Here is a 23,196-nt window from a genome sequence, read left to right on the forward strand (position 1 = left end):
GAGCCTCACTCACTCACTCTGCGCTCCCGGCTTGGGGAGGGCAGCGGCAGGGCTCCTTCTGGATTGCTGGGGAGGGGACCCGTGGGCTGGCTGGGCTCCCCACACCTGCCTCCTCCTGGCTCCGGTCCCTCCTTCCTGGAGAGGGGGAAAGTGGGACCTTTCCTCGCCCCTTCCCCGTCTGGAAGGCTCCCATCTTCCCGGACGGGGGGACCCCCTCTGGTCACTTTCTCATTTCCCGGGGACTCCCCCCACGTGCTCCCCACGTTGGGGGGGGGCAAGCAGCGTAGCGCAGCAGTCCTCGCTTCCCCCCCCCTCCCGAAATGTTTTATTTAACACGCTGCTGTACCGGAAGAAGAAGCCATATTTCTCCTCTCCAGCCCCGAGCCGCCGCCAGCCCCGGCCATGGCCAGCCCTGCGCCCTAGCCTTCCCGGCGGTGGCTGGGGAGGGGGAGCTTGGCGAGGGGGGGGCGCTGGCCCCCCGGAAGGAGGGGGAGCGCTCCGGGCGGCCCCGGCGGCTCCTGTTGCTCGCAGAGCCGCGGCTTTGGAGAGACAATACCCGCGGCGCAGGGCGAGCCCCAGCCGGGGCGCGGAGAGGGGGGCGCGGGGCTGGGCGCCCGGGCAGGATGCGGCTCCTGCGGGCCCCGCGTGTCGGCGGGTGAGCGCCTGCCGGGAGGAGCGGAGATGCCCGGAGCCCTGCAGACAAAGGAGCCGGCGCCCCGAGGGGAGGAGGCGGAGAGGGGCGCAGGCCCCCGGGTTTAAGACCCTTTGGGCCGCCGCTGGATTTGCCGCTGGGGGATCGGTCCGCGCATTCGCCGCCGTCGGGGGGTCCCGGCCTCCGGCTGCGCCGCTCACGATGACCCGGGGGAGGCAGCTGGACGCGGGCGGCGGAGGGGCCCAGGCACCCACCGAACCGGCCCGGCCTTAGGAAAGCGACCGGGGCCGCCCCCCTTCCCTGCCCCGCCGGGGTCCCCTGTCCCCCTCCATCACCAGCTGCCCCCGGAGATGTGTCCCCCAGGCGGTGCTGCCCCCTCTCCCCCTTGTTGCCCCCTCGAGGCCCCCCCACAGGCCCCCTCCTCCTCCCCTTCTCCCGGTGCGGCGGGCGCCGCGCAGGGACAGAGCTAAGCGCCCCGTGCGCCCCTCGCCCCGGGCGCCTCCTCGCCCCGGGCGCCCCCTCGCCCCTGCCCCAGCTCTCCAAGGCGCTGCAGCCGCTGGGCCCGGGGTGCATCATGTTCAAGTACCGGATCCGCATGTTCTTCAACGAGCTGAAGCTGCTGGTGCTGATGCGGCGGGGCCGCCCGGAGCCCGAGCCCGGAGCCGGGGGGAGCCGGGCGCTGGGGGGCAGCGGCTGCGGCTGGCCCCCCTTCGCCGACTGCTCGGCCCGGCAGGACGATGAGGCCGAGTACTACGGGGGGGTGGCCGAGCCCCGGCCCCGCAGCCTGGCCTTGGAGGAGAAGGAGCCGCGGCCGCCGCCCCCCGGCCAGCAGCCCGGCCAGCAGCCCGGAGCCGGGGGGGGCCTGGACACCGTGTCTCTCAGCAGCAGCCTGGACAGCGGCATGAGGACCCCGCAGTGCCGGATCTGCTTCCAGGGGCCCGAGCAGGTCAGTCGGCGCCTCGCGGGGGTTACTAGGGGTGAAGGGGGTTACCTGGGTTACTGGGGTGAGGTGCCAGGGGGTTACTAGGAGTGAGGGATGCCAGGGGGGATGTGGTGCAAGGGGGTTACTAGGGGTGAGGGTTGCCGGAGGTTACCAGGGTTACTAGGGGTGTCAGGGGGTTACTAGGGGTGAGAGTTACTTGGGTGAGGGGTGTCAGGGGGGTTACTGGGGGTTACTAGGGGTGAGGTGCCAGGGGGTTACCAGGGTTACTGGGGTGAGGTGCCAGGGGGTTACTAGGGGTTAGGAGTGTCAGGGGTTACTAGGAGTAAGGGTTGCCAGGGGGGTTGCTGGGGGGAGGGGTGTCAGGGGGTTACAAGGGTGAGGGGTGTAAAAGGGTTACTAGGGGTGAGAGTTGCTGGGGGTGAGGGGTGTCAGGAGGATTACTGGGGATTACTAGTGGTGAGGGTTGCCGGGGGTTACCAGGATTACTAGGGGTGAGGGGGTCAGGGGGTTACTAGGTTTGACGGATACCAGGGGATGAGGGTGCCAAGGGATTCTCAGGGGCAGGGCAGGCAGGGTCTGTGCCTCGTGGCAAGGGTGACAGGTTCTGTGTGCCAGGCAATGCCAGGGTCTGTGCCTCGTGGCAAGGGTGACAGGTTCTGTGTGCCAGGCAATGCCAGGGTCTGTGCCTCGTGGCAAGGGAGCCGGGTTGTTATGGTGAAGATGTCCAGGGAGGGTATTTGAGTTGTCCTCCTGTCCCTCTTAAGAAATGCCAAAGCCCAGATGAAGATGGTCTTAGTGGGCACTGTGTGTCCCTTATTTTGAAGAATGGTTCCTTGCAGGGCCATGTCCCCTCTAGCCCACCCGCTGCTCCCCCCTCAGACCCCGGGACTGGGTCATACCCGCCCTTGGGGTGCCATGGATGGACTTAGTGCTGCTTAGGGGGTGGGTTGGCAGGACGGGTCTGGGCATCTGGGGTGACGTCTCCCGATGGGTACAATCAGTGGGATGGAGGAGTATGCAGCTTGCACTGAAATCCCGGGTGGATAAAGGACACTCTGGAGCTTTCAGGGGCTGCACTGGGGTTACAATAATGCCCAGGCATTAGCCAGACCTAGCTTGTGGGTGTGTTGTTTGGGGCCGGGGCGGAGAAGCATTGTGTCTCAGCACATGCAGGCCTGGCGCGGAGCACCGTACTGATGGCTCGCCGGCTGCCCTGAGAGCATGCGGTGTCCAGCAGTCCCTCCCCTCCCCCCACCAAAATGCAGCCACCTCTGGAGGAGCGCAACCGCCGCTGAGCAGTGCGTGAGGGTGGATGCGCGAAATGGCCCTGCAGCGGGATGTCTAAGGGGTCGGGTAATTCCCTGCGTTGGAAGTGGGGTGCTGGGGATGGCGCTGTGACTCTTGTGAGAAGAGTTGAAGGCTCTTGAATGGCCAGAGGCGGGTAGTGGCTTCGGAAGTGTCTCGTCCCAATAGCAGAGGGGCCTAGGCAGAGTCCTCTGTGGCAGGGGGCCTCAGGGGAGATCTCCCCCTGCTGAATCTCCAGCTGGCTGCAGGAACCTGGCAAGTCTCCCATGTGAGTAATGCCCGGGCCTAACCCGGCAAGATCTCCTGAGATCCTGGCCAGCGGTGCTCTGAGACGCTTAAGACCCGGTGTCTGTAACTCCAGAGGGGAAGCGCTGCTTGCCCCGGGGAGCCGGGTGTGACTGCAGACAAGGGAGATGCCCGGCCTGGCGCTGAACTCGCTGGGCCAAGCTGATGGGAGTGCTCCTCATCTGGACGGGCAGGGGGAGCCTCGGGGAGGAGGGGAAATGAGAGAAAAGCAGGAGGTTGGAACCCTGGGGTAGACAGGAGGCTCCCTCCGTCCCCACCTGTTGGCCCCATTTCTTGGCAGACACAGACCTGCCTGCGCCGGAGGAAGGCGGGATATTTATGCTGGGATTTGGGAACCGTTAATTAATCCTTCCCCTTCGAGACCAGGCGGCCGCGGTACTTACCGCTCCCAACTCCCCTGCACGGAAGCCGCGCAGAGCTTGTTCTTCGGGTCCTGGTGCTGCCGGATGCCCCGGGGCAGGGGGACTCCTGGATTTGAACAGGCCTGGGCCACGGAGTCACGGGAGGGAGCAAAGTCTTTCTAGGAACCGCCGAGGCGTGGCTAGAGCGAGGCACGTGGGTCCATGCCCCCCGGCTGGAGCTGGGCAGATTCAAGGGGCAAAGAGGAAAGGAGTGGGGCTGGGGATCCGGGGTGGGCGAACCCCAGTGGGAACCCCCTCCCTCTCCCTTGGGAAGTCCTTGGAGCATTTTAACCCCTGCAACTCCGAAGAGGGAATGAGGCCAGAGGGATTTTTATGGCTTTGAAGATGAGATTTAAGGAGTGATTAGGGTTTGCACTGGGGCTGGGGGTACCGAGAGAGGGGATATTGACTGGGGTCATTTGGAGCTAATGCACCCGTAACTCCCTCCTGGCCGATCGGCGTAACGGGGGATGGTAAACGCCTCAGGTAAATGTGTGTGTGTGTCAGGGCGGGTTGCGTCTCTGCCTTTGCTGGATACCCCAGAACGTGCCGGTGGGGACATGGGGGCGCTTCTGCTCACATTCATGCGTGGCCCCATGTGCCTAGGCAAACACGTGGGCCTATGCGGGTTGGTGTACGTGTGCGACTGGACACGTGTGCGCCCGTGCCTGTAGACGTGTGTGCGCCCACACGTCTCGGTGTGGAGGTGCCTACGTGTGACATGGGTGTGCGTTCACACACGTGTTGGTGCGTGCCGCAGGGCTTGTGGCTCTTTAGACTCCGGCGGGGGGCTCCCGCCTGGATAGCCCCAGTGCCCCTGCAGCCTGCCAGGGCCGTGCGCCGGGGCGGGGGCATAGAGCACTCACTTGCAGAGAGGCAGGGATGCCCGTGGCCCCCAGTGGCACGAGGCACTGGAAGTGAGACCGCTGAGCCGGATGTACAGGGCCCTCCAACTTCCGCCCTCCGCCCCCGGCTCTGTCTCCCTAAAGTTCGGCCTGGTGCATAGATCTGGCCTAGAGGGTGATTCAGTGACACGGGACGGGTGTAATTGCGGACACGTCCCACCGTGGGGGGCTGGGGACGTGTGGGAGAGACAGGGAGTCCCGTCCCCCCACCCCGTCCCCAAACACCACCAGGGATTGGACCCCGGGCAGATCCAGCACGTCTCCATCCCATCTAAAGCCAAAGCAACTCATTAGGGGCTGCCGGGCCTGCTGCCTCGGTGCCAGCTCGCCCTGGGCTTGGTGACCGAGGCGGCCCAGTCCCCACAAAGGGGGCTGGGCTTTCTGGCCTCCCGAGGTCCTGGTGTCTGAGAGAGGAGCTGTCCGGGCCAGGGCCAAACACATGGGCCAGCTGGTGCGGCAGGAGGGATGGCAGCGTGGCAGGGACTCCCAGAACCCAGCCAGGGAAGCATTGGGTGCCGGGCAGCTCTTGGGTAGGGGGTTGGGATCGTGGGAAGCCCCTGCAGGCACAGGCAGGCGAGTTATATGGGCCCATGGGGCCCGTGCTCCACAATATTCAGGAACGTGGGCCCGGCTCCCCCGGTGTTTGGGTTTATATTTTCAGAGCCGTCCCGTCCATAGGATGGATCGGGGCAAACGCCCCGGGCCCCACGCTATGGGGGGCCCCGCGCTTCAGGGGGACGCGGGATCCTTGGCAGCCTGGGGGGTTCTCGGGGGGCCTGGCACCAGCAGCAGCAAGCGACCCGGCCCCAGCCTGCCCTGCTCGCCTCTTCCCGCCCCTGCTCTGCCCCTTCCCCCAAGCGCCCGCCTGCCTCTTCCTGCCCCCACCCCACCCCTTCCCCCAAGCCCCCGCCTGCTTCTTCCCGCTCCGCCCCACCTCTTTCCACCCCTGCCCTGCCCCCTCCCCACCCCCACTCCACACCTTCCCCCAAACCCCCACCTGCCTCTTCCTGCCCCACCCCGCCCCACCTCTTCCCACCCCTGCCCTGCCTTCTCCCCACCCCCACTCCACCCTTTCCCCCCAAGCCCCCGCCCTCCTCTTGCCAGCCCTGCTTCCCACCGGGTCGCTCGCTGCTGCCGGCACCAGGCCCCCCGCTGGCCCCACAGGCTGCCCTGGACCCCACATCTCCCTGTAGTGTGGGGCCCCCCAAAGTGTGGTGCGCGGGGCGGTTGCCCCGGTCCGTCCTATGGATGGGACTGGTCTGCTTGGACCCGTTCTGGGCACCACCAAAAATTCTACAAACCTGGCGCCCGCAGGTTCCTTCTGGCCCGTCCCACGGCTCCAGCATGGGCGCTCTCGCCCCAGCCCTTGCGGTGGCTCCCCGGGCAGCTCCATCAGGTCGATAAGGTATTTCCTCTCCTCCTGGCCCGGCCCCTTCGCCCTCCCCCCCCATTCCCTGCACAGGGCTGACCCCTCTCCATCCACAAGTCGCTACATCTCCAGGGCATCCTGCCCGTGCCATGGGGGCTTCCCCATAAGAGCCAGTTCGCAGTCTTAGGGTTCATCCTCCAACTGTCTCCGAGCCGAACCAGGTTAATTCTTCCCCAAAACTGTCTTTGTCGCTCATCTCTGGGCTCCATGCTCCATTGGTGGGACCCCCTGATCTGGGCAGGGAGGCCTAAGCCATCCTGGATCACACGGCCCGTCTCCGTGACTCAGTTTCCCCCTCGATGAAATGGGGGGATGTAGTGGGAGGCATGAAACGGGGCGGGGAGGAGGCTGCGGAGATGGAAGCAGACCCAAGCCCCAGAGGGTGGTTCTGGCCAGGGCCCGAAGGGTCGGGGGGAAAGCCCAGGGGCCCCCTCCCCAGCTCTCTGTGGTGGATGGAGCCTGGCAGGGAGTGAGTCATCAGCCCCGGGCGGTGCACGTTGAAATGTCACTTTAATTGGAGCCCTGTCGTGGCTCCAGGCGATGGGTGAGACATTCCCCAGCGGCACGTGCCATGCGGGCTCCATCGCCCAAGGACAGGCACCGCCACAGGCTATGCCAGGACTCGGGGGTAGGCTGGTATCCAGGCCCCCTGCTCTAACCCACTAGCCCCACTCACTGGGAATTGAACCCAGGAGTCCTGGCTCCCAGCCCCCCTGCTCTAACCCACTAGTCCTCACTCCCCTCCCAGAGCTGGGAATAGAACCCAGGAGTCCTGGCTCCCAGCCCCCCAGGCTAACCAGCTACCCCCCTGGCTAACCAGCTACCCCCCACTTCCTTCCCAGAGCTTGGGAGAGAACCCAGGAGTCCTGGTCCCCCTCCTGTGCTTTAGCCACTAAACCCTAATCTCGGGGTCCGTATCCTCCCGTGTGGATCCCCCGTCCTGCTGCGGCCTCTGTCACTCTGTTCTACCCCTTCACCTGCTCTTCTCAAAGTGCGAGCCCTGGGGCCCAGGGACTGTCTCTCGCTCTGGGTCTGTGCAGCGCCTGGCACGACAGGGCCCCAAGCCTGGTTGGGGTCGCTGGGGTGCCACCGTAATACAGGAAATTACTCACTGAGCTGTGAGCAATGTGTGTATCCTGGCGGCACCCACCAGGGGCCTGGCGCTGCCCACCTGCTGGGCAAGGGGCAGTCCCAGGCCTGGGAGGCGTTCACCTGAGGAGGGGAAAAACTCCAAGAGCATCAGACAGTCCTGGATCCTTCGCTGCCCCATGTCCCACCCTGGTGCCAGTCGCCTGTAGCCGCGGTGGCCCAGGGCAGCCTCCCCTGCAAAGGGGACAGCGTGTGGGGGAGGTGTTGGGGTGGGAGCTGGCAGGCAAGGGGGGATGGAGGGAGAGGAGGGGGCTGGTGCCACGTGGTAAGAGCCGAGTGGACTTGCGGGGGAGGGGGCGGGCCGTGGGGTGCTCAGCGGGGAGGAGGGCCGTGGGGTGCTCAGCGGAGGGGTGAGGCAGTGGGGTTCTCAGACATGGCCCAGGACCTCATTGCGCTAGGTGCGGTATGTTATTTATTAGGTTTTTTACGGTAGCACCAAGGAACCCCAGTCGAGGGGCAGGACCCCATCGCGCCAGGCTCTGTGTGTTATTTATGCATTAAGGGAGTGGGATTTTCTGTGTGGCTCAGGGGCTGCTCCTCAGGGACCAGGATGGGTCGCTGTCCCAATCCAGCGTCCGGGACTCCTGGAGCTCACAGCCCCACCCGCCTGCCCCATGCGCCGTCTCCAGGCATCACGTACAAGGGGGCCCTGCCCAGCGGCCCTGAGTTAGAGGTGCCTTCACCCCCATCCTGGCCGGGGTTAGGGGGTGGGGGGCACTCAGACACATTCTCAGATGTGTATGTGGGGAGGTCCTCCATTGTTCCCCTGGAGCGGAGAGGGGATGCGCCCCGGTTCTCCGGGGATTCCCCTGGTGTCTGGTTAGCCCTCAGGTGCTGGCCCTGCCGGGGTGGTTCCGTCCGGAGCGCCGAGCCGAGCCGCACGCTAAAACCATGACTCCGGCCCCGGATCCCCCCGAGCCCAGAGCAAACCTGCAGCGGGTCGGGCGATCATTAAGGAACAGCGCCCGTGAGAAACGGAGCGGTGGGCGTGGCGCCATTTTGTTTGTCCCACGTGGCCTTAACAATGGACCGGCGCAGGCTGTCCAAACTCCCCATGGGGCTAAAGCTCCCGGGGCGCCGGCTCCACCTGAGGCTCCGTTCTCTGGGGGCTGCTGGTGATTCTTGGCCGTTTGGTTTTTCATTTCTCCTGCAGCAGTGACGGGCAAATGCTATTTCCCTCCAGCGAGCTCCCCCGAGAACTGCGCTCTTGTGAAATGGCTGCTGTCTCCTATTGCTCTGCATGGAGCAGAAGTCGCAGGGGCCCTCGGGGAAGCCCGGGCTGTCGAGGGCTGGGAACCAAGAGCAGGGGTGGCCATCTTGAAAGAGGGCAGCTTGCCTGGAATGTTGTGGGCAAAAATAAATGACCATTAGGCCTAAAAAATGCCTTTCAGAAGCTACCTGTGGCACCAGAGCCCTCCCTATCTGTACCTCCATATTCAGGCCCAGCCCTGCCCTTGCTGCAAGTTAGAGCAGCCTAAAGGCTGCTCTCATTTGTGCTCTGCTTTCCCAGCCCCCTGGAACGAAGAATACCCAGAGTGCAATGCGCTTTGGCCATGGCCCCCAAGCCGCCCCCTATGCCAGGGGCTGGGCTGCGGTGTGTGTCAGCAGAGCCGTCAGGCCAGCTTGGGCACCAGCCAGGCTGTTGCCACCCTCTTGAAGGCCCTTTGGGCGGCGCCAAGAATCCAACTCTTTGCACCCTCCGAAGCAGACATCGGTTTGTGCAGCCATGGGCACCGCTCTCCAGCCTACCCGGCCTTGGTTAACCCCCAGCTGGAGTCTGGGTGGGATCACACAGGTATGGCAGGGGGTGCTCCTTGGATGCCAGGAGTAAATGCCCCTGGGCCTGCTGGGGAGAAAGGGCGCGGGAGACTTTTATGCCAGATGGGGCATTTGGGGAGCCAGAGCAGGCCCCGGTGATCTATACCAGGGGCTGGTGTGGGCCAGCCCAATGGGGAGACGGATCAGAACCCCCTACCCTGGCTGGGTCCGTCTCTCTGCAGCCAACCAGGGTGGTGGGCAGGACGCACGCACCAGTGTGGGGTCACCCAGCCGTGAAACTGGCAGAGCGTGATCCGCCAGGCGGTAGCCAGTCGAGCTTGGCGTGTGTGCGTCCTCTGCCTCGTGGCACGGGGCCAGTGGGGAGAGGACCTCTGGAGGGCCGGTGATCCCTCTCTAGCTGTTGTAGTGACCGAGGCCCCTCTGGGTCAGCCGCTGTCTGTGGGTCTGTCCCCCACCTCTGCGGCCTGGGCTCTGCCGGGTTCGCACAGCCTGTCCAGAGCCATGCTGAGTGCAGTGCCCCGGGTACCTCGGTTTGGGGGGACTGGCTGGGTGCGGGGGGCTGGAGTCCTGGCTTGGGGTTTCCCGTGGGGAGGAGGCTGCATGTCCCTGGATTATCCTCCCCATCGGGGAAGGGGTGTCAGCAATTTTGCTGCGGGGTCCCGGCTCAGCAGCCGAATGCCTCACAACGGGCGCCACCCATTGCCCATCACACCTGTGCCCCTGGGCTGGGTTCTCTGGTGCACGGGAGGGGGGCCAAAGCCGTGGGTAGAGCGGCTGGGGGAGGGGAGCCTCATGGAAAGCCCCGCACTGTCTGCCGATCTGGCAGAATAGCAAAGACGCTAATTAAGGGAGAGGAAGGGGATGAGACGGGGCTGCTGGCGAGGGGGGGCGCGGGCAGCAGGGATGCCGGGGAAGCTGCAGTCGGGGTCTGTCTGTGACCAGCTGCCAAGCGGGAAGCGCGGGAAGGAAAAGCCAAGTGATGGTCATTACTATGCCAAAGTCGCCCGGCAAAGAGGAGGTGACGGGGTCGGGGCGCTGAATCAGCCCTGCCGAGGGGACGGGACTGCAGAACAGGGCGAGAGGTGGGGCTGGGATACCAGGGGGCTGCGGATCAGGATTGAGGGGCATTGGCAGAGCTGTGGGGGCAGGGCTGAGGGGGTAGGGAGGCTGCGTGTCGGGATTGAGGGGCTCCAGCAGAGCTGGGGGGCAGGGTTAGGATGGCAGGGGCTGTGCATGGGGAGCCCAGCACCCATCACCCAGCTGCCCTGAACATTGCCTGCTCTTTTCCGAGACGCTTTGTAATGCTGTTGCATCTCTGAACAGCTGCCCCGGCCTCCCGTTCCCCAACGGGAAGGGATCCCCCCGGCCCAGCACGGAGCATAGCCCAGACTTCCTAGGACAATGACCCCATCTCTGATGCTGCTGAAGGCAGCTGCCAGCACAGAGCAAAGCCCCCGGGGTTTCCTCGCCTCTCAGCCCTCCTCTCTGCTTTGCAGACTGTCGTCACTTCTCCTTAGAAGAGGGACTGTCCCCAGCCCCTGGCACAGCCAGCCCGGGCTCCTCTCAGCCCCATGCAGCTGGGGACGGTCCCACCGTCGGACCAGCCTCTGCAGTTCCCGCTGGGGGGAGCAGTTTGCAGTCCGGTGCGCGGAGCTGCGGCTGGGGTGGGGCTCCTGGGGGGCACTATCGTGCAGCCGTGCCCCTCCCCACACATGCCATGGGAGGATCAAGCCGGGATTTTGCACCCAACAGGGACAGTTAGAAAAAAATAAATATTTTCTGCAAAACTTGATGGGACTCAGAGTGTCATCGTGGGGGCTTCACCCCTCCTCCTGGTAGGCACCTGCTCAGGGATACACAGAGACAGGGCAACACCATCATCCATCCAGCCCCCTTCTGTCTGTCCATCTCTGTACACACCCATCTATCTATCTATCTATCTATCCATCCCCATCCACCCCATCTATCTATCTATCTATCTATCTATCTATCTATCCCCATCCCCCCCCCTATCTATCTATCTATCTATCTATCTATCTATCTATCTATCTATCTATACCCATCCACCCCATCTATCTATCTATCTATCTATCTATCCCCATCCCCCCCCTCTATCTATCTATCTATCTATCTATCTATCTATCTATCTATCTATCTATCTATCCCCATCCACCCCATCTATCTATCTATCTATCTATCTATCTATCTATCTATCTATCCCCATCCACCCCATCTATCTATCTATCTATCTATCTATCTATCTATCCCCATCCACCCCATCCACCCCATCTATCTATCTATCTATCTATCTATCTATCTATCTATCCCCATCCACCCCATCTATCTATCTATCTATCTATCCCCATCCACCCCATCTATCTATCTATCTATCTATCTATCTATCTATCTATCTATCTATCCCCATCCACCCCATCTATCTATCTATCTATCTATCTATCTATCCCCATCCACCCCATCTATCTATCTATCTATCTATCCCCATCCACCCCATCTATCTATCTATCTATCTATCAATCTATCTATCCCCATCCACCCTATCTATCTATCTATCTATCTATCTATCTATCTATCTATCCCCATCCACCCCATCTATCTATCTATCTATCTATCCCCATCCACCCCCTCTATCTATCTATCTATCTATCTATCTATCTATCTATCCCCATCCACCCCATCTATCTATCTATCTATCTATCCCCATCCACCCCATCTATCTATCTATCTCCATCCACCCCATCTAACTATCTGTCTAGCTATCGTGCCATCACCATGGTACCTAAGCACCAATTTCCTGTGGTCGTAAGACTGACCGCGATCGCTACGGTTTTTTCTGGGGAGGGGGAGGGAGGCCATGACCCCTGTGACCCCTGCTGAGGGGAATCGCCGGGGCTCTGCTGGCCCAGTGTCTCCATGATGCGTCGTTAGTGCTTCCTGTCAGGAGGCATGAAATATTTATGCTAATTGCTCCCCCCCCCGTCAGCGCGTCAAGCAGACGAGGCTAATAAGCCGCTGTTTAAACGTTAGCGGCCTAATGGAGCGTGGCTCTTGCCAGGCGCTCGCTGGGGCTGCAGAGCGGGGAGGGTCGGCGTTACCCAGCATCCCCTTGGGGAGCGTTACCCCCCCCCTCCCCCCGGCCCCCGCCAGCTCCTAACCCCAGGGCCTGTTTGCTTTGCAGGGGGAGCTGCTGAGCCCGTGCCGGTGCGACGGGTCCGTCCGCTGCACGCACCAGCCCTGCCTGATTCGCTGGATTAGCGAGAGGGGCTCCTGGAGCTGCGAGCTCTGCTACTTCAAATACCAGGTGCTAGCCATCAGCACAAAGAACCCCCTGCAGGTGAGCGGGGGGCGCCCCGGCGGTACGGCGCACGGACACACGCGCGCGCCCAGGCAGGCACGGACGCGGACCCACAGGCCCGCACGCGTGTGCACACAAGCTAGGCACACGCCCCGACGCTGATACAGGGCCGCTGCGCTCCTAGACACGGGGGACCCCCTCAGAGCCGGAGTCCGGGCGCTGGCTGCCAGGAGCGTGGGATCGGCAGCCGTGCGGAGCAGAGAGGCGGCTGCTCCTGCCTCCGGGGCCCCGTTCGGCGGCTGCCGCTTTGAGGCCTCAGGAGAGGAGCATGAGCCGGGGCGGGGCGGGGAAATCCCAACTGACAACCCCCGGCTATCCCAGCCTTTGGCTCCCTTTCCACAGCTCTGTCAATGCTCCTCAACCCCGACCTGCAGCCCCCTTCTCCCAGCCCTGCCCCCTCCTCCCCCCCAGCCAATGGGCCCCTACAAGCAGTTGTCCCTGGCCCCAGAGTGCAAATCAGTTGCTCGGCATCCAAATGTTCCTCAGAATCTACTCGGCACAGACCAGACCTGACTTGACTTTATCCTGGTGCACTGGCAGCAGCTTCCCTTCCCCGGGTCCCCTAGCCCCTGTGATTCCCTCCCCGCAACCCACTGCAGCTCCAGCCCCCTCCCCCAAAAACCAGATCCCTTGGCCTCTATGATTTCCCTGCCACGCATCGTGTGCCCAGCCGCTAGGGTCTCCGTCCCCCACAGTCCCCAGTTCCCATTCTTCCCAGCCCCATGCGGTGCCCAGCCCCCTCTGATCCCACCCCGCACCCGATCCGGTAACCCGTCGCGGCCTCTTCTTCCCTTGCAGTGGCAGGCGATTTCCCTGACCGTCATCGAGAAGGTGCAGATCGCGGCCATCATCCTGGGTTCCCTCTTCCTCATCGCCAGCATCTCCTGGCTCATCTGGTCGTCCCTCAGCCCCTCGGCCAAGTGGCAGCGGCAGGACCTGCTCTTCCAGATCTGCTACGGCATGTACGGCTTTATGGACATCGTCTGCATAGGTGAGAGCCCGGCCCGTCAGGTCCCCCCTACCCCGGCCGTGGGCTCCCTGGCTTCCCCCGTGCACCCCCTCTGGCTGGAGCTAAGCAGCTCACCCAGAGCAGAAACTGAAAGGTGAATCCACCTCATCCCCCCACCCTCTGCTGCCCACTGGCCTCCCCCTTCGGCTCTGAGGTGCACCACGCTCGGTTCCCGTGGCGATGGGTAGGGCGAGAGCATCGGAATACAGAGCACTAGGAAGCGGGACCTACCGGTGGCGGGGGGGTGTTGGGTGATGAGGGGCAGGGTGGTGCCATGGACGGAGCGCTAGCCTGGGACTCAGGAGAACTGGACTCGGTGCCCGGCTCTGCCACTGCCTTGCTGGGTGACCTTGGGCAAGTCACTTCCCCGCTCTGTGCCTCGGTTTCCCCACCTCTTCTCTATAAGACTGTATGCTCCTCAGGGCAGGGACAGGCTCTTCTGTGTACAGCACCTCGCTCAGTGGCATCTTGGATGGGATCTCTAGGGGCTAGTGCTGTAAACGAACAAGCCAGGCATCCCTCAGTGGCCATAAAGCCTCACCTGATTGCGATGACGCCTGTTAATTAAAAGCGAATAACGCGGACTCAGGGCTGGCAGCGTTCAATGATGGACTCTGCAGGCTGCAGAGATGAGACGATTACCGGCTGGGGCTTTGTGGCTGGAATGACGAGCCGCCAGCTGCAAATGAAGGGATGGATTGTAAATTTCTGATTAAGTCAGCGGCTACGTGTGTCCCATTGTACCCTCATTAGGAAATGCGAGAGGTCGGACTCGCAGCCAATGGGCAGTATCCTGTGATAGTGAAACAGGAGAAATGCGACTTAGAAATGTTCGCATGTATTTGGTGCCTTCCCCACGTGCGAAAAATTTACAGTAATAGGTCCTGTTACAATTAGGAATAACGATTATCAGATAGAATAATATGGTAGAATAATAATTAAGAGGTAATAAAACGCAATGATTATAGTTTAATAATACTCTAATAAAATAATAACTAGAATAAGTGATAATTATTCTAATAATTGTGACTAATAGTCTAGTATAATAATAGGTCATGATACTTATATTGCAATAACTTAATATTAAAATATTAACATTATAAATTGCTAGAATGATAATTAATACACACTAATAACATAATTTTAATAAAATAATACTTATATTTTAATAATATAATAAAACACTTAATAGCTAGAATAATAATTAATAGGTAGAATTAAAAATAAGAATGAATAGTCAGACAGCCCATTCTGAAACGATTATTTATTTATATTACTGTTATGCCTTTGGGCCTCAACTGAGATCAGGGCCCCATTGTGCCAGGCGCTGTACATCTATGTAGCAAGAGAGAGACCTAAAGAACTTACAATCTACATAGACAATGGGTGGCAAGGGAAACCGAGGCACGGACAGGGGAAGGGACATGCCCAAGGTCACCCGGACGGGCAGCGGTAGCGTACGAAGGAGGGTCTCAGATTGCTGAGATGGAAAGCCCTTGTTCGCCTTCTGATCTGCGGGGAGGTGACGTGGCTAAGTAGTAGCCAGGTCTGCTGGCTGAAGGACGTGTGTCCACAGCCTCCCAAGCCCAGGGCCTGTTTCTCCATTGCCCGGGTCCTCGTGTGACACACAAGGGCACAGCCAGTGTCAAATGCTGTTGTGGTGTGGGTGGTGTGAATCGCTGCACAGCACGCAGGGAAGTGGAGAACCAGCCCCCTTGTGGGCGCTCGCTCCACTTGGGTCATGGAGCACCAGGGAGGGATTCTGGCAGCCAGCCCCGAGGTCTCTGCTCATTACCGATCCTGCCATCACGAACCGGAAAGCACAGCCCCAGCATTCATGAGCAGCCCTGCAAAACCGAACCAGCGTGCGTATGGAGACTCGGCACTTATTAAAAACCCTACAGTAACAGACCAATGGGTGCAGACTCCCCCACTGGAGACTCTGCGATAATAAGCCAGTACACAGAGCCCCAACGCTCCTGGGTAGCCCGACAATAACAAACCAGCCTGCAGTGATAAAAGGCTCAGATCCAGAGCCTCCGTGACTCTCCAAGCCCTCGGCTCCAAAGCCACGGCCTCTCCGTTCTGACCATGTCCCGGGCTTGGGGGCTCGGTGGAACCACCTTGCCCTGGCTGGCTTGGCGCTCACACTCCTGGCCCTTGGCAGAGGGGAGGTCTCTGCACGGAAACAGGGCAGGGTACCCACACGCCCACCGTGCCCAAGGGCCCGTTCAGTCACAGGGACTCCCGTCATGGGAGCAATATGCCCACCCAGGCCAAGCAGGGCTCAAATTGAAGGACCCTGCCCCTTTTCTGAGCCCAGCCACTGGGCCAGGCCTGTGCACATTTAAGCGAGACATGCCATGGCTGTGTCAGCAGTGTGCCCTCGTTGCCAAGAAGGCTAACCGCATATTGGGCCGCATTCGTAGGAGCGTTGCCAGCAGATCGAGGGAAGTGATTATTCCCCTCTATTCGGCACTGGTGAGGCCACATCTGGAGTATTGCGTCCAGTTTTGGTCCCCCCACTACAGAAGGGATGTTGACAAATTGGAGAGAGCCCAGTGGAGGGCAACGAAAATGATTAGGGGGCTGGGGCACATGACTTACGAGGAGAGGCTGAGGGAACTGGGGTTATTTAGTCTGCAGAAGAGAAGAGTGAGGGGGGATTTGATAGCAGCCTTCAACTACCTGAAGGGGAGTCCAAAGAGGATGCAGCTCAGCTGTTTTCAGTGGTGGCAGATGACAGAACAAGGAGCAATGGTCTCGAGTTGCAGTGGGAGAGGTCTAGGTTGGATATTAGGAAACACTATTTCACTAGGAGGGTGGTGAAGCACTGGAATGGGTTCCCTAGGGAGGTGGTGGAATCTCCTTCCTTAGAGGTTTTTAAGGCCCGGCTTGACAAAGCCCTGGCTGGGATGATTTAGTTGGGGTTGGTCCTGCTTTGAGCAGGGGGCTGGACTAGATACCTCCTGAGGTCCCTTCCAACCCTGAGATTCTATGATTCTATGGCGACGGGCCTAACCCCAAGGTAGCGCTGGCCTCCAAGGGGTCACATCTCTCAATCTAGGCCCCATCTGCAACCAGCCCCCCCGCCCAGCCTTCCCCCTCCCAAACACCAGGCCTCCCCACGCCCTCCCCCAGAAGCTTGCAGTTGTCCATGGAACCTGAAGGGAATTAGGGGATCCAAATAGTCGGGCCTGGGCATATTTTCCAGAGCCACGTTGGCATGAGTGAGTTCCTGCCCAACCACCATCCCGAGGGACCTGTTCGGCTGCCTGCCCCAGAGGGTCTCACCCCTTCTCCCCCCTCCCCAACTTCTCTCCCTTAGGGCTGATCATTCACGAGGGCTCCTCGGTGTATCGAATATTCAAGCGGTGGCAGGCAGTGAACCAGCAGTGGAAGGTGCTGAATTACGACAAGGCCAAGGACCTGGGGGAGCCCGTTGGCAGCGGGGCGGCCAAGGCCGGGGGCAGGAATTCACGGACGAACCCCTCCTCCGGGAGCGAAAGGAACCCCCGGCGGGGTCAGCGGGTTAGAACGATTTTGAACCATCACTGTGGCTACACCATCTTGCACATCCTCAGTCACCTGCGGCCGAACGAGCACCGGGGCGGCGCCAGCTCCGGCCGGGAGGTGGTCATGAGAGTGACAACTGTATAACGCCGCGTGGCCGGCGGACGCGGGGGGCTGGCGCGAGGAACGCCCCGGAGAGCCGCTCCTGCGGGAGGGCTGCATCCCAGGGAAGGGCGCATGCCAGCAGTCTCTGCCCCACTGTTTCCACCTCACCTTCTTACTCTGGGGGCTGCCCTCCCCGCGTCTCGGCCCGCACCCGGCTAACCTCCCATCAATGTGAAAATTCCTGCGGGGGAAGGGACCGGGCTGGCCCCTTCCTGCTGGCTTCCCTTGCAACCCTTCCCTGATTTGGGGGATGGGAGAAGATTGTTATCAAACCCTCCCCCCCAGCGACGACAGATTCAGGGGGCCAAGAAGGAACGTGCTTACCTCATCATCGGTCAAACAAAAATCCAATCAACCCTCCCCAGCCCCAACTCCCCGCCCATCCTGACGCGAGTCTCCGCCCCGGGGACGTCAGCTGGAAAGGCTCTGAACTCCTCGTCCCCTCAAATAAGGTGCAATAAACACGTTTCTAAAGCAAAATGGGATCCGGCAATAAGATACCTGTACATTTCATCTTTAATTTAATGCATGAGAATCTGTCTCCCCTTTTCCTTCTCTCCTGTCGTGGGAGGATAAAGAATCATTTATATGCAAATGGTCGGCTACAAAGCCATCTCTCTCTCTCTCTCTTTCTTTAAAATCCTTAATCCTGCCAACTGGGAATTCTTGGTGGGGGAGAGGGGGGCCGTAAGGGCTCAGCCCCAGGATGTGCAGGGGTGGGGGCATTGCTGTCAAACAGTCCTCAAGAAGTCTGTCTTGTCTCGTCCCTTGCAAGCCCCACCCTGGTTTATGTTCAGCTCGGCTCTGGGAGGAGGGGAAAGGTGGCCTGTGCCTGTCCTGGACTTGACTTTAAGAAGGAATTGGCCGGATCGCTGGGAGGAAGGACGGCCCAGTGGTTAGAGCACTGGCTTGGTTCTTGAGGGACCTTTGCCACAGACGATGGGTGACGTCTTGGGGCTGCAGTTTCCCATCTGGACAATGGGGAAAACAGCCTGGCCCTACCTCACAGGGGTGTTGTGAGGATAAACCATGATAGCGTGGGTGGGGCTCAGACACTGGTGGGTACCATGTGAGCACTGTCGGTTGATAATCTTTGCAATCATTGCCTTCAAAAGCTAACCTCCTCGGGGAGCGTTGCAGGGTGGGATTTGCGGGGGGGGCAGAGGGAGGGGCACTGGTTTGTGCGGGGGGGGGGAGAGATTTCCCCGCCCTATAGCTGCTGCCATGGGGTTTGCTTCTGTTCTCTGCTGCAGGACTGGGGGGAGGAGGGACTCCATGGGGAGGAATTTGCAGCTCTTCCCCAACAGCGTCCGCAGGCTTTCTGGACCTGCGGGGGTTAAATGCTTTCTGGGCATGGTCCCAGACAGAGGGGAGCCTGGGCTGCCACCCAGATCTCGCTGCTGGAGCCTCAAAAGGCCTGAAACATAAAACCCCGGTTCAGCAAAGAATTTGGGGCTCTCGTGAACAACACCCCCCGCCACCAATCCTGCTTTCATTTGGGAAATGCCACGTACCGGTTCAAAGGGGACGTTTGGCCCATGCTGCGAAGTGGTGACAGCGCCCATGAGGCGGAGGGGTGCACCCTGGATGGGGGTTCGCTGGCCTGACTGCCTGACTGATGGCCTCTTGCTCAGGCCGGACGAAGAAACCGATCGATGCAGCCCCTTGGGACGCTCCTGGGAGAAGAGGCTGGAAATGCTAACAGGGCGCTTACCGCCGGCCCTCCTTCCTTCCACACCCGGCTCCGGCTTCATTCCTTTCCCAGCACGTGCTCCGTTCAGTCAACCGTCGCCACCTTCCACCATGCGGGGGAGGGCTGCAAGCCTTGGCATGCCCTGGCCGGCGGATCGGCAGCCCAATGAAGCCTTGGAGGGAGAGCCAAGGAACCACGGGCTTTGCTGAACAGATTCAACAGGCGATCCGACTTGGGCGATTGACCTCCGTGCAGGCTCCGTGGGGCTCGCCCGTCACACTGGCCAGGCGTTGCTGTCAGCCCCGGGCCCAGCAGGATGCGGATCGTGCCTTGTGGATTGTGACCAGCGCAGGGGGTCTCCAGTTCCCTGCCAAAGCAGAGGATCAAGTTCCCTATTGAGCATCGGAAATGGCCAAGGGGTGATTGTATTTTCATGCATTTAACCAGGGAGAAAGGGGTAGAGGTAGAATTCTCTTTGCCTTCTGTAGCCCCAGAGGGACAGGAAAGTGGGGGTGGAGGGGAGGCAGGACCTATTAAGAAAATATCCAGATTGATCTGAGCAGTTGAGGCACCCGGCTCCAAGCCTGAAGGTTGTGGGGTTGAGTCTCTGCCAGGCCACCCCCCAGCTGCCAAATGGGCACCCACTCCCTCACCTTAGGGCAGTCGGACGTGCTGTTGACCTCATCGCTCCCTTGGCTTTGAATCCGATGGGCCTTAACGGCATTGGCCCCATTGGCTTGGGGGACCTTCGACTTTCTGAAACAAAAAAACCCTGGAGCCTTTTGAAAGGAACAAGGGGCTCACAACGGAAACTGACAAGGACAGGGGAATAGAGACTGACCGGCAGGGGGAACCTTCCTAACAGCTGCTGGAGGATCTTGGCCCAGGGAAGAAAGGGTGGGAGACCTGTTGCCTGGGACATTTAGGCTTAGATTAGGGGATTTGGATGCCTGGTTCCCAGTCATTTTAAGAGCCTCCCCCACCCCCCATAGGCAGCTTTGAGAAGTCGTCAAATGAGTCTGGATGAGATGGGATCTAGGTCAAACTAGATGGTCATAGCAATCACTTTTGGCTTTATAATCTATGCATTTGTGGCCAGGTCCTTCCCTCTCCTCCCTGCAGTCTGTGAGAGGTTCCCTAAGCTCAAAGCTCAGCGCAGCTGAATCTCAAAGAAAGCCTGGAGAGTTTGATGCCCAATGGTAGCCGAGATGAGACAATCGACTCTCATGTCTCGGGGAGCCAGACACCTGCCACGGCATTCCCAGCCCACCCCCATGTTAAGTATTGCCCCGGGGCTGGTGTGTCTCAGCAGGAGTTAATCTCCCTGTAGGTCCTGTCTAGACTAGCACGGTGCCCTCCCAGCCGATGCAGCTCCATCCTAGGTAATGACAATGGGAGCGCTAATGTCGATGCGGCCCTGCTCTGAGATCCCCTGTGCCTTGCCCCAGGACAGCTCTGCCAGGGCCAGCCCCTGGAAATCCGGTCCCAAAAGCATTACCAGAGCTGCCAGGCAGGAGGAAGGTGCCCCGGTGGGCTGGGTTGAGCTGGCAAACCCCAAATCCCTGGTTTGATCTTGACCCTAAAGGTCCTTGCAGGGATGTTTGCAGGTCCTGTCGGTTATAAGGCTGGAGGGTCTTTTATTTCCCATCCGTACGTCTTTATTTCCAGTCACCGTGTCACGGAGTCCCTGGGCAATACTCTGGGACTGCTCCCCACGAAGCCAGTCAGGACTCTGAGGAAGTCTCCTTTCTGTGAGCAGACTGTGACTGCAGGACACACAGCTCACACGGCTTTCACTGTCCTGGGTCTGACCTCGGAGCATTCAGCGTCCTCTGCCCCTCCCTGCGCTTCCCACAGCGAGTCCGCTCAGGCGGGGTCCTGGGGAAGCCAGAGGGTCCTGCCCCCCAACTTCGCAGTCAGACGTGACTCTCAGCCTGCCAGTAAAACAGAAGGTTTATTAGATGACAGGAACATGGTCTAACACAGAGCTTGTAGGTACAGAGAACAGGACCCCTCAGCCGGGTCCATTTTGTGGGGTAGTGAGCCAGACAACCACGTCTGCACTTCACTCCATGTCCCCAGCCAGCCCCAAACTGAAACTCTCTCCAGCCCCTCCTCCTCTGGACTTTTGTCCCTTTCCTGGGCCAGGAGGGCACCTGATTCCTTTGTTCTCCAACCCTTTAGCTCTCACCTTGCGGGGGGAAGGGCCAGGCCATCAGTTGCCAAGAAACGGGGAGTTGGCCATTCTCTGTGTCCAGACCCCTGCACACACCTGCCCTCTAGGGCTCTGCAACGATCACACACCCTTATCCCACCCCCTAGATACTTAAGAACTGCCTAGGGGAAACTGAGGCACCCCCACAATATTCAGAGGACGCATTAAGAACAGTCCCGCTTCGTCGCACACCATTCTGCAGATATCAGGGGCCTTCAGTGGACAGGATCCAAGCTTTCCAACTAGGGTCTTATTCACCCTGGGGCTTAAAGCCTCCCACCTTCTCCCCCAGCCTGGTGTCAGTGGGGCGCTGATGATTTGCCAGTGCACTTGGGGACAGGGAAGTGCTGTTCTGAGCTGCGGTTTCCATGGTATGGAAATATGGGGAACGGAGGTCGGCAAGCGAATGGCTAAACAAATGATTGAGGCATTCTTAGAGGGGTAATTCACTGATATAGGGCTGGGGGAGGGACACACGCTGTGGATTCAGGTAGCTGGGCTTTTTGGAGAAAGGGAATTCGGATCAAGGGAACTAGGCCACAGGTCCCAGGCAAGGCTGCACTAGCTCTGTCCATGGTGCTGAAGTGCACCCGAGCCCATGGAAGCCGAGAGATGTTCGCTCCAGGACGAGGAAGGTGTGTCTACACGGCAATTGTCTGGCCCGTGCCAGCTGACCTGGCTTGGGGCTCAGCCTAAAGGGCGTTCGCCAAGCTCGGGCTCAGCCCAGGGAGGGATTGAGATGGAGGAAGGATGCGCCTCAAGGACGCAGCTGGGGTAGGAATGGCCGTTTCTGCTGGAGCTACGACACGGAGGACCCCAGCGCTGGAGTCTGCGTGTGCGGCCCAGCTGGAGAGGAGCGGGTGGTCAGCCCATGCAGGGAGCCATGTACGGGCTGCATCTCCATGCCCTCGGCCTGACCTTCGCATCCCAGCCCAGTTGCAGGCATTTGGCGCCACATCGCTCCCAAGAACGGATGTAAGCCAGGAGACCAAGACATAACACGACCCAGTGGTTGGAAGCTGAAGCCAGACTTGTTCAGACTAGATGATCACATTGGAATCTGTAGATCTATGTAATGCTGGTGGGGCGGGAGGGGTGTAAAGTCACCCACTGGCTGAGCGGTAGCATTTGGCTTATGTGGAAGAGATTAGGGTGCCCAGACAGAGGGAAGGAGGATCCACTCTCCTATTCCAACAGTGGTCAGCCCCACATGCTGCCAAAGAGCTGAGCCAGCTCCACTCTGGAAGGAGACTGATTCCTGACCCCGGCAGGGGAGCGTCGTGTGCACTGAAGCATGAGGATTGGGCGTCCAAGTCAGCCAATATCCATCCGGAAACAGGAGGGATGAATGGCTGTGGGGACAGCTCACCATGGGTAGGATGGGCTGGACATGTGACATCTGAAATGTCAGCAAATGCGTCAGAGAAAACTCAAGGAAGCTGGAATTGCAGCACAGATGGGCGATATTTGGGGGAGAGCTGGGAGGTCTTGCAATCTGGGTTGTTCTCCTCCCTCCATGGCCATGACCCAGTCTCTTGCCTTTCTCGAGGAGGAGCCATGCATTTTGTGAGTGCCCTTGGAAAGCAGAAAGCATATAGGGAGTGGAAGAAGGGAGGGATCAGCAAGGAAAGCTACCTTATTGAGGTCAGAACATGTAGGGATAAAGTGAGACAGGCTAAAAGTCAAGTAGAGTTGGACCTTGCAAAGGAAATTAAAACCAATAGTAAAAGGTGCTATAGTCATATAAATAAGAAGAAAACAAAGAAAGAAGAAGTGGGACCGCTAAACACTGAGGATGGAGTGGAGGTCAAGGATAATCTAGGCATGGCGCAATATCTAAACAAATACTTTGCCTCAGTCTTTAATAAGACTAAAGAGGATCTTAGGGATAATGGTAGCATGACAAATGGGAATGAGGATATGGAGGTAGACATGACCATATTTGAGGTAGAAGCGAAACTCAAACAGCTTAATGGGACTAAATCAGGGGGCCCAGATAATCTTCATCCAAGAATATTAAAGGAATTGGCACAAGAAATTGCAAGCCCATTAGCAAGAATTTTTAATGAATCTGTAAACTCAGGGGTTGTACCGTATGATTGGAGAATTGCTAACATAGTTCCTATTTTTAAGAAAGGGAAAAAAAGTGATCCGGGTAATTATAGGCCTGTTAGTTTGACATCTGTAGTATGCAAGGTCTTGGAAAAAATTTTGAAGGAGAAGGTAGTTAAGGACATTGAAGTCAATGGTAAATGGGACAAAATACAACATGGTTTTACAAAAGGTAGATCGTGCCAAACCAACCTGATCTCCTTCTTTGAGAAAGTAACAGATTTTTTAGACAAAGGAAACGCAGTGG

At 59.5% G+C, this 23,196-nt stretch overlaps 1 protein-coding gene across 1 annotated transcript; it reads left to right on the forward strand.

Moving 5' to 3' along the window:
- The first annotated feature begins 380 nt into the window (after positions 1-380).
- Positions 381-17,409, forward strand: MARCHF9 (membrane associated ring-CH-type finger 9). The gene is made up of 4 exons (XM_037884236.2): positions 381-1,598; positions 12,066-12,221; positions 13,041-13,233; positions 16,580-17,409. Exons 1-4 carry the CDS (start codon positions 1,227-1,229, stop codon positions 16,909-16,911), a joined length of 1,053 nt encoding a protein of 350 aa, XP_037740164.1. The 5' UTR covers positions 381-1,226; the 3' UTR covers positions 16,912-17,409.
- Positions 17,410-23,196: the final 5,787 nt, after the last annotated feature.

The sequence above is a fragment of the Chelonia mydas genome, chromosome 20 (assembly GCF_015237465.2).
Source record: "Chelonia mydas isolate rCheMyd1 chromosome 20, rCheMyd1.pri.v2, whole genome shotgun sequence".
NCBI lineage: Eukaryota > Metazoa > Chordata > Testudines > Cheloniidae > Chelonia > Chelonia mydas.

Bases quoted from the DNA above. Each gene is read 5' to 3' on its own strand.
- MARCHF9 (XM_037884236.2), top strand. From the start codon at position 1,227: ATGTTCAAGTACCGGATCCGCATGTTCTTCAACGAGCTGAAGCTGCTG. The intron at 1,599-12,065 runs GTCAGTCGGCGC...TTTGCTTTGCAG, and splicing joins GCTTCCAGGGGCCCGAGCAG to GGGGAGCTGCTGAGCCCGTG. The intron at 13,234-16,579 runs GTGAGAGCCCGG...TCTCTCCCTTAG, and splicing joins TATGGACATCGTCTGCATAG to GGCTGATCATTCACGAGGGC.